The sequence below is a fragment of the Larus michahellis genome, chromosome Z (assembly GCF_964199755.1).
Source record: "Larus michahellis chromosome Z, bLarMic1.1, whole genome shotgun sequence".
NCBI lineage: Eukaryota > Metazoa > Chordata > Aves > Charadriiformes > Laridae > Larus > Larus michahellis.
In genome coordinates, this window is record NC_133930.1 from 57,780,349 (window position 1) to 57,797,540 (window position 17,192).

The 17,192-nt window shown below is 40.4% G+C and overlaps 1 protein-coding gene across 1 annotated transcript; it reads left to right on the forward strand.

Moving 5' to 3' along the window:
- Positions 1-16,307: 16,307 nt before the first annotated feature.
- CTXN3 (cortexin 3) lies at positions 16,308-16,796 on the forward strand. The gene has a single exon (XM_074570183.1). The coding sequence runs from the start codon at positions 16,308-16,310 to the stop codon at positions 16,599-16,601; it is 294 nt and encodes a 97-aa protein (XP_074426284.1). The 3' UTR covers positions 16,602-16,796.
- The last annotated feature ends 396 nt before the right edge of the window (positions 16,797-17,192 follow it).

The following is a 17,192-nucleotide window of genomic DNA, read 5'->3' on the forward strand; positions in this document are numbered from 1 at the left end:
CTGCAGTTAGAAATCACACCAGTACCTTTCCTGTGCCTGCCTTTAACGAGACTGCAGTCTGTCTTTCACAAGGCTGAAGGTTAAGAGGCTGGAAGCTGGCTTTCAAAATACTGTATCATGCAGTGGCTGAGATTAATCAGAATAATTTTTTTACTTTGAGGGTGGCAGAGCACTGGAACAGGCTGCCCAGAGAGGTGGTGGAGTCTCCTTCTCTGGAATCATTCAAAACCTGCCTCACACGGTCCTGTGCAACCTGCTGTAGGTGACCCTGCTCTGGCAGGGGGGTTGGACTAGATGATCTCCTGAGGTCCCTTCCAACCCCTACCATTCTGTGATTCTGTGTAATTTAAGATTATTGAAAAGATTTTTAAAATATTGTGGGCTTTTTTGCAGCTTTATGCCGCATAATGAGATCTCCCAGAACAAGGCTTGTTGTCACTCTCTTTTTTTCTTTATTTTTAATCTTTGACATATGAGATGTATCAAATGCATCATAGAATCACAGAATAGCTCAGGTTGGAAGGGACCTTAAATGCTCATGTGGTCTAACCTTTGGTGGGAAAGGGAGCATTGATGAAAACCTCCAGTGATGGGGACTCCACCACATCCCTGGGGAGGTTGTTCCAGTGATTGATTGTTCTCACTGTAAAAAAATATTTCTTATTTCAAGATGAAATGGTTTCCATTTCTTATTAAAGTAATTTAGGAAGGATATAGAGAACACGAGGAAGACCTTTGTATATTCCTTTTATTTTTCTTTAAATGGATAAAGTAACCTTCTAGGGCTTTAGATTTAACAGATCATATTAAATATAAAAACACCACAATCCCATATTTCACTCTGCAGGGTTGTGATGGAGAAGCCCACCTCCCAAAACTCTGGCACTGGAGATTTCCCCCCAGTTTTGTACTTGTGACCTTGCAGCTAGAATACAAGAAAAATGGGGCCTCTATGAGAAGGTGAGCTTCCATCTTCTTATTCTCCTGCATGATAGCAGGTGTACAGACAGCTCCACCAGGATAGGATAGGGCACTTCACAGTTGGCAATGTGAATGCTGGTGACAACAGGGAAAGTATAAATAAGTAGTGCAGAGAAATACAGGTATGGATATCTGGGAGTTTTGCAGTTTGACATAGTAACTCTGCTCCTTTATCAGAAACGTATTCAATTTATGGCATGATTACAATCTGAATACCTCAATACATATTTGTGTTTGCATGTATGCACATATCCTGTTACCTGGTGTTTTCTTGTGTCTTCTTCCCCAGAATTTTGATACTCAGAAGACTCGCATCCCTTCCTTTCAGTTATTAAGACTCTTCTCTTGCTCGCATGTGCACTTAACTGAAACCATTGTTTTGCAATTAGCTGACCTTCAAATCTTCTCCCTCTTCAGCTTTCTTTTCTACAGCTTCTCCTTATCTCCTCGTGCAGCTTATTTTCACCTCTCTCCGTGAAAGCAGCCTGTCTAGGAACTGCTGGAATCACCCTGGTCCATCTGTAACCATCTCCCTTTCAACCTTGACCTATTGCAGTCCTACTGCATATCTGCTCCTCAAGGCAACCACAGCTGTGGCACACCCATGGACCCTCCCATCTGCTTTAATCTCTTCCTTTGTCCGTCTCTAAGGAGAGGTGACTGCATAGTCATTTTCCTCCCCATCTTCGCAGGAAGGCTTAGGATGCAGTTTCAAGCTGCGTCTAAGCCAATCTAATAATAAGCTGCTGCTGAAAGAGGCAGTCCTGCTCCTCTGTCTCCAGGTTCCCCCCTCTGTGCCCATCTCTCTTGAGATGCCAGCTGATCTGATGATAACTTTTTTTGTTTTGTTTTATTTTTTATTCCCCAGATGGATTTTCCATACCTGATTTGAGCTGTTGTTGCACAACAGCTGCGTGTCTGATGCAAAAGGAGTGGTGGCAACCTTTGGGGATGGAAGGTGGGGTGGGGGCGAGTTTGCCCCTTTTTTGGCAGCATTTCATAGACCGACTTTGCTGCAGTGTGTGGAAAGTGTCTCGAAGCAAGAAGTAGGGAGATAAATGTCTGACTACAGATTTTCCCAGGAGAAAAGGTCATCCATTCCTTGTGCCTGGTGGCTGCAGCTTCAAAGCAAATGAAAAAGGCTGAAAAAATAGCATCATTTGAGTTCATCTCTGATTTTTAAACACCAGCCTAAACAAAGTGGAGGCTACATAACCAATTGCCTTTCAAAATAGGATGGGTTTTATTGATGTATTAGCAGTTATAATGTGATTCAAGTTAAAGGTTATAAATTTTTAGGTGTATTTCTGTTATAAAATGACACATTTGTCGACATGAAAAAATGTAGTAGTACATAGGTAAGCTACATAGGGAAGCTTTCATGCTTTTGAAATATCTTTTTCAATGTACATCTGAGAACCTGGGATACTTTTCCGTTGTTTGTCACAGTTCAAGAGCACACTACCTTTTGTACAGAATCCTTCAGATTAATTTTAATTAATGTGCTAAGGGCCTTTCAAAGGAAACACATTACATTTGTTACCACCTTTTAAAATAGAATTAAATCAGTTGCCCCAGTGAACATATCTTGAATGTAAATTAAATCCTGTGTTAAATAGCCCTATTGTCTGTCTGTGTGTATCTATGTGAGCTCACACGCTTTTAGCTTTAATTAAGGAGACTAATTTTATTTTCAGAGGATTATAAATTCCACAAGACAGGACAGTAAGAGGTAGCATTACGATATGCTAGTTATTACGCTATTTGGAAAAGAGAATTGCATAACTACTCTTTTGTCACATTAAATCATTATGCTCACATTTGAAACGTATTTTTTGCAGCCTTTGTGCAAGTAGTATTCTCTTACGCTAAATAACTGCTTTTATGAAAATTTACTAAAATTACCTGATATTATATTCTGTTGTTTTCTGATGCAAATACGTAACATTTGTGTATAATATTAGATCAATGACAGCATTTAGCTGTGGGGGAGAAAGTTCCATTTTGGATGTGTCGGCATGACCTGTTGCACTGCTGGGTGTGCAAAACATTCATTTTGGAACTTCTGTGTTTTTTACTGTAAAAGCGCTGACACCTTTGGCATTTCTGGGTTAGCCAGCAGAGTGACTTTCATTCCTTTAAGGCCCTAATTTAACCAAAACAGTGGATAAGAATCATTTGGGCGTTACCAGCTTCCTCGTCGGGACTTCTGCAGCACATTGTATAGAATTTTAACTGTATGGGTTTATTTAAGGGATCTACCTCTTCCTTTCATGACACACTCTCAAAGGATGACATCATTGTGAAAAGGGGCAGCTTTTGTAAAGGAAGCAGGATTCTTAAAAGGGAAAAACATACTCATCATCCCAAATTGCTCTAAAGGTCAGCAGTTATATCGCTGGTACACTCAACCTCTCTGCTGAGACAATCCTGTCGCACTTCTCAGCAGCAGCTCTCAGTTCTGCAAAGTTATTGAAACTCAGGACAAAATCAAACAGCAAGAAAGCCAGCATCCTGCTCATTAAGCTCTCACACATCTCTTCATACTCATTACTCCAAAGCTCTTTATGTCATTCTGAGATGAGTTTTAAGGCAAGCTACCTAATGTGGGAACGGGAACGTTGGGTAGCTTTTATGATTTCTTAAACAATAAAATCTGTTCAGTGATGTTACTCTGTGTTTTTTTTTAATGGGACTTAGACATAAAATGTGCCTTGACTGACATTACTGACCTGCATTACACCGAATCACAATTCCTATATAATGCAGTGATGTCTTTTGGAAGCCATCCTACTTCAATCTCTTAATCTTCAGCATTACAGTAGTAAAATTGCACGTTGCTTGTTTAATGACCAATAAGCCGATGAATTAAAGATAGAACTATCTGTACACTTTTATTCTGCTATGTCTATGCATGGTATAACATTAAAACGGTGTTTTTGTGGAGCTGCCAGTCACAAGATATCTAGTACTCTCTTATGTGCAGACACCATCCAAATTTTACACAGCTGCCTGCATAAATCAACTATAGAAAAACAAGTAGAAATTTTTACAAACCTTTATGTTTTGGCAGCAGAAGTGCTGTCATGTTATGTTAGGTGTCACATCTAGGCTGCATTAAAACAAAATTGGGAAGTAGAGAAAAATGCAAAGAAAGCACATTAACTTTGAAATCTTGGCTCTTATAATGAATTACGTAAATGATGTTAGGCATTTTGCTCTTTTTTGGTATTGCTACAGTGCACACTAAAGAATACAAATGAAGGAAAAATAAATCAATATTACTGCAATATGAATTGCAAACACAGCTTCTGAGGTACTAGGGAACAACGAGTTAGTGCATTGAATGCCACCTCTGGTTTAAGATGATGGCATATCGCACTGCATTCTGCAGTGGCTGATCCCCATTCCCCATTCCTGCCAGCCTTCAATGTCAGTCCGACGTGAGTGACTCAATTTGCACTTCCAAGTGGTTTGAAGCAGGACGGGGTTTGTCAGCTTTTGTGGCAAAAACTTAATGGAAACACTTAGGGGGAGTCTGAAATGGCTCTGAAATGGCATAATAAGGCACAATTGTGTAAAAGTAAAACACACAAATAGGAATCTGAGAGCTTAATTTAAAGATACCTATATCATACTGATGCTTTAGATACCTCCAGAGAAGGTGCTGTCATCCCGCAGCTTATCCTTGTTCCCTTTTTCCTCTCTCTTCTCCAGATAAAACAGCCCTCCCTGCCCCAACGTTTGCTGTTTTCACCTTGCTCTTAGCCAGATTTTAGAAGTCTCTCTAGATTAGGATCATATAAACATATGTCAGTGTTGGCCATCAGAATATGGATGATATTTACACTGAACGCAAAACAAAATCTCTCCCGACTTATTCTGGCCAAGGTGGGATTCCAGGCTCACCGCTTTGTGCACTGGTTGGTGCTAAAGATGACAGCAGTAGATGCAATCGTGAGATAACCACTTATGTTAGGAGAGGAGAGCAGGGAAGCTACACAGTCTCCAAGGTAAATTTCAGTTATAATATGACTTTTCCTTCAGACATCTGAATATTTTACCCTCCCCGACTTTTTATCCTTCCCACTTTGCCCAGGCAATGGTAGATGTTTGCTGCCCAGCCTGAGGCACCCATTAGAAATGCTCCAAGTTTTTGTTGCTTTCAGTTTTCCGTAATCCCACAAAAATAGTTTTAATGTACCAAGCCAAACATATATGGGAGAGCTCAAGCAATTGCTGTGGAAAAAGATGGCTAATATTTGGATCAGAGAGATGAAATTCCAGCCGAGAGGTGTGCTAAAGAGACAAGGCTCGGAAACAGGTCGTGCCATGTCAAGGTCTTCTTCTGAGGTTACCATAAGGGAGCCATGGGTGCTCCATATAGTTTTACTAATGAGAAGTTAGGAGTCACATTGCTTGCCTGCTACCCTCAGAAAATGTCTAAACTACATTGATATTTTGAATGACCTATGTTAAAGAAGATATTCATGCACCTTCACACGCCTGCCAAAGAGATCTTTCCCATGCATCCACAAAGCAAGAGAAGCAATGGAACTACACTGAAAAGACAGTGCAGTGGACTCACAGGGGCCACGAATATAGCAAGCAGGCTTACTTTGCAAAATGTCTTTTGTGGTGGAGGTGAGGGAGTGCCAATGGTAGCGCTGCAGGGCTGGGAGGATGAGTGGGGATGGGAACCTCCGTGTTCTCCGAGAGATGCCTGACCTGACTGCGTGCCTGCGGTCAGGATGTTCCCGGCGCCTGCCAGTGTTCCAGTACTTCCAGCCGAGTGTACAAGACAAAGAAGGATGCTTCCACATGTTAGTGGCAATTAAAGCCAACTGCAGGGAAAAAAAAAAAAAAAAAAGGTTAAAAAGATTCAGTGCATTAACTGGTGACTTAACTGGTGACCCGTGGGCCAAACACACTTGGTCTACCCCCTCTTTCTTGGGGGAGAAGAGGAAGGCTGTGCTGGGCTGCGAATGCTGACGAGTCAGCCAAAATCTCTCCCTTTCTTTATCTCTGACACAGAATGTCAGGTCTTGGCATTGACTGCGAGGTTTAGGGGAGTTCAGTGAAAACACCTGGGAGAGCAATCTCTGCAGGAAAAAAGCAAATTGCACAATCCTTTCCCCTCTGTGTAAGTATGGTGGTGGAGGTCCTGCAAGTGGGTATGCTACCACTGAGTATGTGGCACACCGCTGCTTGTACAAGGCGGGGGAAGCAGGACTTCAGGGCCCCCACCTCCACCTCCCGAAAGCAAGTAACAGATCTGTGAGCAGGCAAAAATAGAAGCACACTAAAAAGTTGGCAGGAGTGTCTTGTGAGTCGCAGTGAATGTCTCAGGACTGCATTTATGGCTTTTAATCAAAATTTGGTTGTCTCCTGAAGGGCTGCCTTTATTTACACTTTTTGAAATGGATATAGATTTTGGAACTGAAGCACATCTAAATATTAAAGATAATTATCTTCAAGTCTGTATTTTCAAAAAGTTGTTAAGAGTAAAACACAACTTTACAGCAAAGCAAGTCAAGGCTATGGAAAATATTTTAATGATATTGGCTGAGAAAAGCTTACTTTGAAGGGCACAAAAGGAACTTGAACTTTCCTATTAAATAGTTGGAGATGCAAGTTCATCCCAGTACTGGTGCTGTAGAAAATTCCCTGAAATACCAATGTATTTCTGATATTTTTTTCAGAATTTTACATTATTTCCATTTAAAGGCATACATGAAGCATACTATTTTCAAATCAAGTAAGAATCTAGGATTTTGCATTTTCCAGGGTTGGAAGCCAGGATATGGTGCACTCATTGCAAGAACTAACTCTATAGCATCTGTTAAACCTGAAAGTCACACCCAAAAGCTTTAGCTGCCTAAAGCAGCATTAAGGGGACTATAGGAACCTAACTCTGAAACTGAGATCCAAAACTGTCCATGGCTAATAAATGCTTGAACTCACTAGGCTGTCCTCCTGTCTCCTCCCTCTGACCAACTTGGTCAGCAACACCCCAGGGCTTTTCCACTTAATTCCTGACTCCTGCTTTAACCTTATTGGGACCAGAGCCTACCAAAAGAACTGCATTTGCCTCCTCTGGGGTCCACCTCACACAGTGTGGCAGCACTGTTCTACTTTTATAAGTTAACCAGGATTATTTCTGATTATTATTATTATTTTTTTAATCCAATGGCTACTTAATATAAAATGCATAGAGAGCGATAGGAGCAAACCTCCCCTTCCATGGGCATTCTCTCGTTGCTGGATTATAGGTTCGCACTCTTATGGTCTGTCTTCCTGTAATAAATGAATCGCTCCTATTTTCCTGCAGACTTGCTCAGTTTCTTGGAGCTGAGTGGATGACAACCTGTATCATCATGAGAATTGTTTAAAGGGAAGTATGTGATGAAGAGTTTCTTCGTGACAAAAACATAGACCCCCAAAAGCACACCAGCTTGCCTGGATCACAGAGTGGTGGTGCTGCAGTAATGTGCTACTGAGTCTGTAAGACTTTGCGTGATTTGAGAGTATACTTAAATGCAAAATATAAAGCTTCTGTCTGATGTTATGAAACCCCTGTGCCAGAAATCTTCTGGGAATGTAATCCAGCCTCTTTTGTCAAGTCTTGTCATGAATGTTCCAGACAAGGAGGGGTTACTAAACCTTGTGAATTCTCCTTCCAAAAGTTGCTTGCTATAGCAATGGGGTGGATCAAATCTAGCTGTGTGGAGTTCAGGTTCAGAAAGTGGAAAATCCCCAAAGAATTAAAAAGGGAAATCACAAGCTGGCTTTTTAAAGTCACAGAATGAGAATTGCTGATGGGACTAAGGGAAGCATAGGAAGGGGCCCTAGGACACCCTTTTTGAAGCTCATGTAGAGGAATATATCCTGAGGGATTTGGAGGGGGCAGAACACAACATCAAACTGACCTACGCCCATGTGTGCAAATGAGAATAAGGAGATGAAAAATCCTTCCTGAAAGATTTCCTGCAGAGACAGAGGTATACCCTGATGTGAGCACAACGCGTTCGAATGGCAGACTGCCTCATGGTTCATACTGAGGTGTATACTTGTGTAACTACTCTGCAAAACAACGTGCTGGCAACCAAAATAGTCACACTCGCACAGAATATTTGTGTGTGCCAAGCAGAGCGTCCCTGGATGTCCCGTGTTACCTGCTGACCCTGCAAAGAACAAGGTGCTGAGGGAGACCTGCATGGAGGTTTCTACGTGACAGCAAGAGGAGGTGCTTTCCTCTTTGTTTATATTCGTATAAAGCACAAGAACCCAGACTGTGCGTGGGTTTAAGACAGACCACCCCCAGGGCACATGGGTGTATCTGGTTGTCTGCATGGGTGTCCACAGAACGACCAACTCTGCATTGTGGTAGTCTGGATGGCAGCTTTACATCATCTCTGCAAATGTATTTTGTCCTATTACATGCACAAAACCATGGTCCCACGCTCCACAGCGGTGACCCTGCCAACCACAATGCATTTGGCAAGGTTAATGTTTTAAAATAAAGGATGCTTCCACAGGAAAATCCTCAAGGGGCAGAGAAAGGAAGATAATTCTTGTGTCAAATCTATTGTGCATACCAGAAGCCTGAAGGAAGTATCAGAGGAAAATAATATCCCCTCCTTTTTTTTTTCTTTTTGTCTATGAAAATATGGAGTATCTGAAAACTGGACTTCCCTGTAAGAGATCAAAACAAGTTACATTCTGTCACCCTAAAATGGTTTGGGGTGTCTCTGTGTGTGTGTCTGTTAGCTTTTAAATAGAAACTCTCAGACAAAAAAAACCAAAAAACAAACCTTACATTTTTTAGTTAGCCTATCTGACTGACATTCTAAAACTGACTTCTTTTTTCTCATGGGAAAGGAAAACAGGAACCTTCATTAGATTATTTCCCCCCAAATAAAAAGCAACTATATCAAGGGCAGCTTTAGTAAGTTGAAACAAGTACAACTCCCAGGGCAAAAATCCCTAGATAAAAGTTCAGAAGTTAAGCAGTAAATGTTACTGATGATATCCTCTCCCATTGCAAGGTCAGTCTATTTTCTAAGAAAGTACACCATCGGTGTTCCTATAATCCAATACAATTTCAGAAGTGTAAGGGATTAAGGTATTCGTCTGAAGATCACAAATTGTCATCAATATGCAGACTGATAAAAAAAAAAGCGTTAATTGGTGTTAAAAAAACAGATTACTAATAACAATCAGTAGGTCAGTAGGGAAGAAGACAGAAGCACCAGCAGTTTATAGGTCTAATTTTGGAAAGGTATGGGAATACCTTGTGGGTTTTTTTGGTTGCTTTTTTTTTTTTGCTACACCTTTCGAATGTTAATGTTCTGCTGAAGATGGTTTCAGACAGGCAGCAAGGAGACTGCTGTACTCAGCCAGGCAGAATCCATTGAAGAGTTGCTGAGGCAGAACTGAAATTATAGCCTCACTTTTAAAAAAACGACAGTATTGTCAGCTAATTACTTCTAACACACAAATAGGATTCTCATGTGAGTTTCTGAATTTTTTGTGTAAAATTCTAAGACTTCAAAAGGCAGCTTTTGAACTTGAGTATTCACCGGTTTCTTGGCAGTCCCTGATGCTTTATGCTTAGAAATACAAGAAAGGTGCAGAAGAATGGAAACTAAAGATACTTGTAACTACCTGTAACTGCTGCAGTGGGAAATGGGTCAAGTTCCCTCTCGACTAGATGAAGGTATTTGTTTCACAGAAATTGATTGCCTAATTTTCTTCATTTATTTAATAAAGTTATAACCTGTATATTGCATATGCTTGGCTAATACTGTCTATTATGTCCTACATAGCAGGTCGGAAATACTGACATTAGACTTAAAAGTAGCTGTAATTAAATGAATGTACACTGATGATATTTTTGTGTATTCCCTGTATACTTTCTGTAAAGTATATGACAATTTATCTTTTATTGATGCCAGAAAGGGTAGCATAAAATCAATTTCTTGTCATTTGGAGCTGCAAATATTTTTTGGTAAGGATTTGTGACAATTAAGACAACAAATTTCCAACTTGCTGATTCATGTAGGATCCAGCCTATAAGGGTATTACCCATGTTACTGGCTTTAAAACCTTTAGCATTTTTGGTTACCTTATTACTACTATACATTTAAGATATCCACTGTGGAGAAGGGTTGTAATACTGATGCCTGTCTATCTGTACACCCTCTTTTTAAAAGGAGACTGTATACAGAGGAAGGAAAGCAGTCTGTCGGGTGCATGCTTTAAACCATTGCACAGATTCCTGGATGGTGTAAATATACTGATTTTTCACGGAGTCATACCTTCAGATCTTCACAAGTAGTATCTCATAAAGCTAGCAATTACTTTAGCAAATGCAGCGAGTAATTCAAGCTTTTAGAGTAACTTTGACCTTTTTTTGTGTATAAATCATCCTCACACAGCTTGTGTAGAGGAATTCAAAATATTATATGTGCATATTAACACATTAAAGATGAGCTTGCATTTTAAACATTCCACAGTTCATTAAGTAAAAGTGAGGTGCGTGGTATTGGAGACGGTCTACAGAAAAAAGAACCGATCCCTTTCTAGCATTGTTTTATTGCCAAAATTAACCCCATCGACTTGCTTTAACAATGTCAACAGCTGAATGGCGCACCAAGGGGCTCTTTTTGCACACCAAGATCTGTCCTTAAAAGCTGTAGAGAGATGATGAGGATATGTGTCTGCAGGGGAAGGGCAATGTCAGCCTGAGATCAAATTTGTAAGAAGAAAAGGATGAAGTATAGGTGAAAAGGGCATTGTTTATACATCCATTTACACTGTGCAGCAAACAACAGTACAGGATACAGTATGAAGGAATGTGAGATACATTTGGGTACAAAAGAAGGGCACATGTAATTTAATTTGTCTGCCTGGTATTTTTTGTAATCAAGTTTTGTTTATTTAAGGTAGATTTCAAATGTCAGCCACAGCAAGTGAGCTGTGAGTGCATGGAAATATCTTTGCTCAAATAGTTTGTGTACAGATGTTTGAGCCTGAAGAAACTTGCCATGTGTTTTTGTAGCTAAGGAAGTGAGTAATCAGTGAAACTAGTATGGGTGGTATAGGAAAATCATGCACATGGTCTTGGCACAGCTGTGATCTTGCTACATTCCACGAGATATTTCATAATGGAAAGCCAATTTCTCCACTAATATAGGATACCTGCATATCAGGCATACGTTGTGAAGCACCCAGTGAAGTCACGGGACCTTACAGATTGGGCCAGTAAATCTCCAGTGAACACGAATGACAAAAGAAAGTCCCTGGCTGTTGACCTGAATGACAGAAGGAAATATCCCATTTAATGTGTTTAAATGACTCAACGTTTAAATGCCTTGATGTGTTTATTGCTTAATTGTAATTTTTACCAATCAAATCTTACAGGGCTGAAAGTGTAAGTGGGCAAAATGGTAATTAAGTCAGCAGAACTGTATAGCTAGCTGCAGTAGCAGGAAATTTGGCCTTGTGTCTAGTTAACAAGGCTGCGAGACCCTGTGACTCAAATGGTTTTCTGCTGGTCAGATTTCTCCTTTCAGCTGGCTTGTTTCAGAGGCTTTTCTGTGTGTTTTATGTGATTTGCACAGAACATTGTGCAGTGAATAATCTGTCAAGAAATAGCAATAAACAGTTGCTGCCACTATACCGTGTTTCACTGTTAATGTTTTTAACTAAAATATTTGCTTTAAATCCATACACATATAGATTGGGTATGTCACAGTTCAGTCTGGATGTTTTCAATAGTTTCTTGAACTACCAGTTCCTCACAATTTTGAAAGACAAAGGGCCAGCAATGTTAATCTGTGTGGACCTCCAACTATATTGGAACAATTTACAGCAACTGAAGGGCAGCTCCAGAGCTTCTGTGTGTCTCAGAGCATTCATGCCGTATTGCAGTGACATGGGTTGGATGATATGCAAGTTTATGAACACGTAGGATACAGAAATGGGCAAAACAGGTAGAAGTAAGATTCTATCCATCAAACTGGGATGTGATTTCCTACAGTCTCTTTCGCTGTGACTACTCACCAACATACAAGCCTTTCATGGTAAGAGCATAAACATGGATGTTGGTACAAAATGCAAATTGTGTTGTACCTGGTAATAAAGAGGGGGCAGTTTAAACAACAGAACAAAGCTGAATTTAACTAAATATGTTGTTCCTAGAGGTGCAGATCTTAAAGCCATTCTTTCTGTTATTCCTGTTGTTCTCAAAATAAGCAGCTTTAAACTGTGAGCCCTAAGGAAATCCTTTTAATGTACGGAAATTTTCAATTAAAGTCAACTTGTAAACAAATGAAATGCTGAAAGCACAGAAAGACCAATCAAAGGTGCTTTGAACAATTTTAACTCTTCAGAGTCCTGAGAATTTTTATCTTTTGTACGAATGTGTAGATGGTTCTACCAACTAATTAATCCAATGACATTTTAACTTCAAAAATCTTAGTGGCTTGACCAGAAAAGTTCCCTTTTGGTGACATTTGACCAGGCGCTATGCTCATAGTTCAGCTACTCGGCTGCAGGTGGGCACCTGAAACTATATGAAGGCTATTAAAGCTTAGGAGGTGCCAAGGACTAACCTGTCAATTTAATGTCACTAATGACATGCAAGTTTTGCTCTGGTTCTTTATTTCTGTATAAATCTAGCATTTTAGACTGTAAGCACTATATCAGGGAGGGCTATAATTGAACTACCTAATGGATGTGTGCACACAGGCAAGGAGAAATGATAATTACAACCCAGTGTGGATAGAGTTATGCACAACTGTGTACTAATTAAACAAAGGATTAGACACATCTGCAAGAAACCCATTACAGAAAGTAATTGAAGAAGGCACCTCTGCATTACAAAAGAAATAAAAATCAGGGCTAGTCATTTAAGTGAAGGATAATCTGTTTGTTCTATCAGCTATGATTTTATGAGATGTGGGGAAATAAAAAAAAAAAAAAGCAAGGTGTGCGTCTAGGGGAATCTTGGTTATAGCAATGAATTTTTAAACAACCTTGAGTCTTTTCCACCCATGCTATAACCTGGCTCAGCTCTTAGTGATTGGAACAAGCTGAAAAGAAATGCATTCAGATTGTGTTGTTACTATTACTATTATCTGCTTTCTACCACTTCCCTTGTTATGATCTGTATTTTTTATGTATTTGTTTTGGCTGCATGGATACCTTTGTGCTGAAATGGGGATACCTACAGTGTGCATCACACTCATGTTTTCATCTCATGCCTCTTGGGATCTGCATTAGAGGTGCATCCTCGAGTAGAAATCTCCATCATGCCATGGGCAAGGGACTTTTTGCCCCTCTTTGCAGCTTCTAAGCACCGTCTTCCAGGCTCCTGTCCTCCCTTTGGTCAGTACCACCAAAGCAGGATGGAGTTCAGGCAGGCTGGAGGAAATCTTGCAAGGAGTGCAAGTCTCATGCAAGAAAATACAGTTTAAGGGTATGTTGCTATGTACAGTCTGTATAGTCTCCTAGACAGGGAATGTCTCCAGTTGGAAAGAGTCTGTGTTGCCCAGCGCCAGCAGAGCTCTGCTGACACAACAGAAAGTGAGGAGCAGGGAGGAAGATGTGGTGCTCGGGGCCTCTCTTAGACCAGTTGCTCCAGGTGAACGACCAGAGGCAAGGACTGTGGAAACCTACACTGCTGTGGCCAAGGTGCCTAATTACTTGTGTCTATAGATGCATCCAATTAGTGTTTTTAGCTAGTTACCTTCTTCATTCAAGTTCCCATGTGCTTGTATCTGTGGGGACAGTTAAACATAATTTTGTCACAAAGGAAATGGTTAATTATCTCATTTAAGTTTTAGCTTGCAAAAGAAGTGGTCCAAAGAGGTAAAAGGATGTGGTTATGCCAGGTATTGTGCCTTTCTGTGGAGACAAACTGCCTGCCCCAAAAAGCTTGCAATCATTCAGTGTAATGAGCACACTCACAAGGCTGTCTGGAAGCCCAAAGCCTCGGAAATACCTTCCTTTCAGCTTTGCAATGTAGTCTTAGTATTTTACAGTATATGATCTATAGCGTAAAAATTAGGATTCTGACTGTGAAAAGCTGCTAATTGTAAAATAATCAGACATCTCACCTGTTCCTGAAATCAGTCAATCTTGCTCACTGGTATGAAAACGAATAACTAACTCTTCTCTGGTTTACCCCACTTAGGAGCCTACTCTGATCCTAAAAGGAATATAATGAACTGCGTTTGCTTATCACTGAGTCACTAATTACATGTATCTTTTTAAAATCAAGTTTCTTGAAAACTGGAAAGATACTGTGTACAGAATCCTTTGTCTATTCTAAGCTTGACATTTAAAAACAGCATATCAAAAGTTGGTCTTTCCTGACAGTCACAGATTTTCCATCTTCTGCATTTTCTCCCATGGCTGTTAACTGTATTCAGATAATGCCTAGAAAAATGTCAGGACAACCTTTTCTAAAATACTCTGATCTGTGAGAGCAAGCATAGTTACAGTATTGTGTGATTGCAGTTCTAGGAAAGACTGTTAAGTGAGTATAATATGTATATAGCTGAGGGCATATGCTTAAATAACATCAAAAACGATGACATAATGTGTGTGCTGAAGAGCTTTCTGAAGCCAGAATACCAGAGGTCTTTTAGAAGGGGGCACCACTACCTCTGGCCTTTGCTGTAGCATCACTGCTACAGTGATACACTCAGTTTACGTTTCTTCTTTCTTACAAGAAGATTATTTATCATCAGAATTAATTATTTCCCTCACCAGCATCGCTCCCCTCCTCCCCCCGCCCAAAAAGACCCCACCCTGTCAGCTTTATTAAACTGGTTGTTCCTAAAGTATTGGCACTCTCTATTAGACAGTCTTCTGCATTTTTTATCTACTGGTAGCTGAGACACTCTTTCAAAACACTGGAAGTCAACGTTTTTGATCTTTCTATCCTTTCCATCATAAGTTAAATCAGGCAATAACAGCCATGCAGCTCCAATATTTTTGTTGGTTTAATACTTTCTCTATTTTGTTTAAGGTACCTTCTTTTAGAATAATCCTGGCAATATGTCAGTACGACTGTGCTTTCTTAATCCACTTACGCCTATTAACTGTTGTTACTGAAGCATGCTTATATATCATCACTGACCCCAGTCCAGTGACGGGGTGGTTATAACGTGTGAAAGTTTCACCCTTGCATGCTATATACTGCATTGTGTTCTTCTATTTCTTTTCCTTCCTCTTACCATTAACCTAAATGTGTAGCTGAGACAGCGTTGTCCTTCAACAAGTTTTAAAGCCTTTCTTTTCCAGAGGACACTTTACAGGTAATTTCACCAGTGCCAGTGACCAGGCCTAAGCTGTGGCATCCCGCAGCGCCACCCTCCTGCTCGAAGGAAAATCCAGTGTGCAAGGGAGGTGGAAGTGATGGTAGGCAGGTACCCAGACTGACAGTCAGGGGAGCAGACGTGCCAGGCGGGTGGTAGCACAGCATATGCTCTGCTGTCTAGAAACAGCCAAGTTCAGTCCCAAATCCTGGCAATTCTCTCGATGTGGCAGAGCTGGTGACATAAAAAAACATTTTCTTGCTAACTGTGATTCTGATTTTAAGTAAGAAGAGGAAATGTTTGCCCTTGAGCTAAATTACTTCTTGACTTAATTCAGGATGCCTTCCTAAATCTTCTCTCATTTCAAACACAAATTATTTATGCCTTTCCTTCATAAATGCTGCAGTGTTACAGGCACTGAATGGTTGCTGCCTTCCATCATGGGGACATGCGTATTTTATTGGCCTGCAGCAGATCCTGGTCCGTCCTACCTCAGAACGCTTTTGGTGATTCTGTGTAAAACTATTAACTTACATTTGTTTTTCAAACCCCTCTCCCCCAACTTAGAGTAGGTTTAACTGCAGTTCGTCTGTCCTGCAGCAAGGCATGCAATTTGCCATTTCCGTGGGCTACCCACTGGAGTGGTGTGATTAAACCCCCCGTTTTCCCCCTTGCAGGAAAGAGATGTTCTTCCCAGTCCAAATGATATGGTAGGGAGGGAGAGGTTACTGCCAGCTCAGGGTCTAGTGACATTTGCTATCAGTGGCTGGATTCTGCAGTGACAACAGGACGGTACAGGATTTCTAACAGGTCACTCATAGATGACACAGAGGCAAGCAGACCTGTTGTCAAATTCTTTTCCATTTCGTTTTTCCCCACTAGGAGAAAGTTGAAGTAAACAAACAAAAGGGCTATTCACAGTTAACATTGCTTCCCCCTTGCCCTACAGATGGCAAAGTGCATCTAAATGGCTTCCACTCTGACCTCAGCAAACTGATGGTGAAAAGAAGGCGACTGTGGGATTATTGGTTTCAGCTTCCCTGGATGATGGATGGAGAGATATTCACTGACACTTTGGTGTCATCTGGCAACATGACACCAAATTCTAGCATGACCCTGGAACAGAAAACAACGTTTGCCTTTGTGATTTTATTATTTATTTTCTTGGGAATCCTCATTGTTCGCTGCTTCCGAATTCTCCTCGACCCCTACCGGAGTATGCCAACCTCAACCTGGGCTGATGGACTCGATGGACTGGAGAAAGGCCAATTTGACTATGCTCTTGCTTAGAGACAGAATTATGGAGGCTTATTTAGCACTGATAAAAAAAAAAAAAAAAAAAAAAAGAAAAATCCCAGAATGTCTCATTATTTTGTTTCTGGTTTACATAATTTCAACTATTGTAGGAGTTGCAACAAACACATATGCACACAATGAATTTGATTTTAATTAAATACCAAATCAAGTTAAATTTTTGAAAGCAGAATAATGAATCTCCTCATTGGGAAACACATAAATGTTGCATTAGCAGAACTTTTCTTCAGAATGCATTGGAATAGCACGTAATGTATGTGATCTTTTATAACCAGTTAAGAGACACTAGAGCACGTCTTCTCTTGCATAGCCTTTTTAATCATTAAGAAGTGTCTGTGGAGGAAGATGTCTTACAAATGAGGTAAGAATGTGGTTTTATGATTTGTGTGTAGTAAATTATCTTTTCAAGCTCCACAAGACTCTTCTTACTCTATCCCATGCTCTGAAGACAAGTGAGGAAGTTTCCCATACCATAAGATTGAAAGAACTAGAAAACAGGAGAAAAAAAATCCTCCATGTTTTCCCAGGTATTCAATAAGATGCTCTTTCTTAGCAATAAGCAGTGAT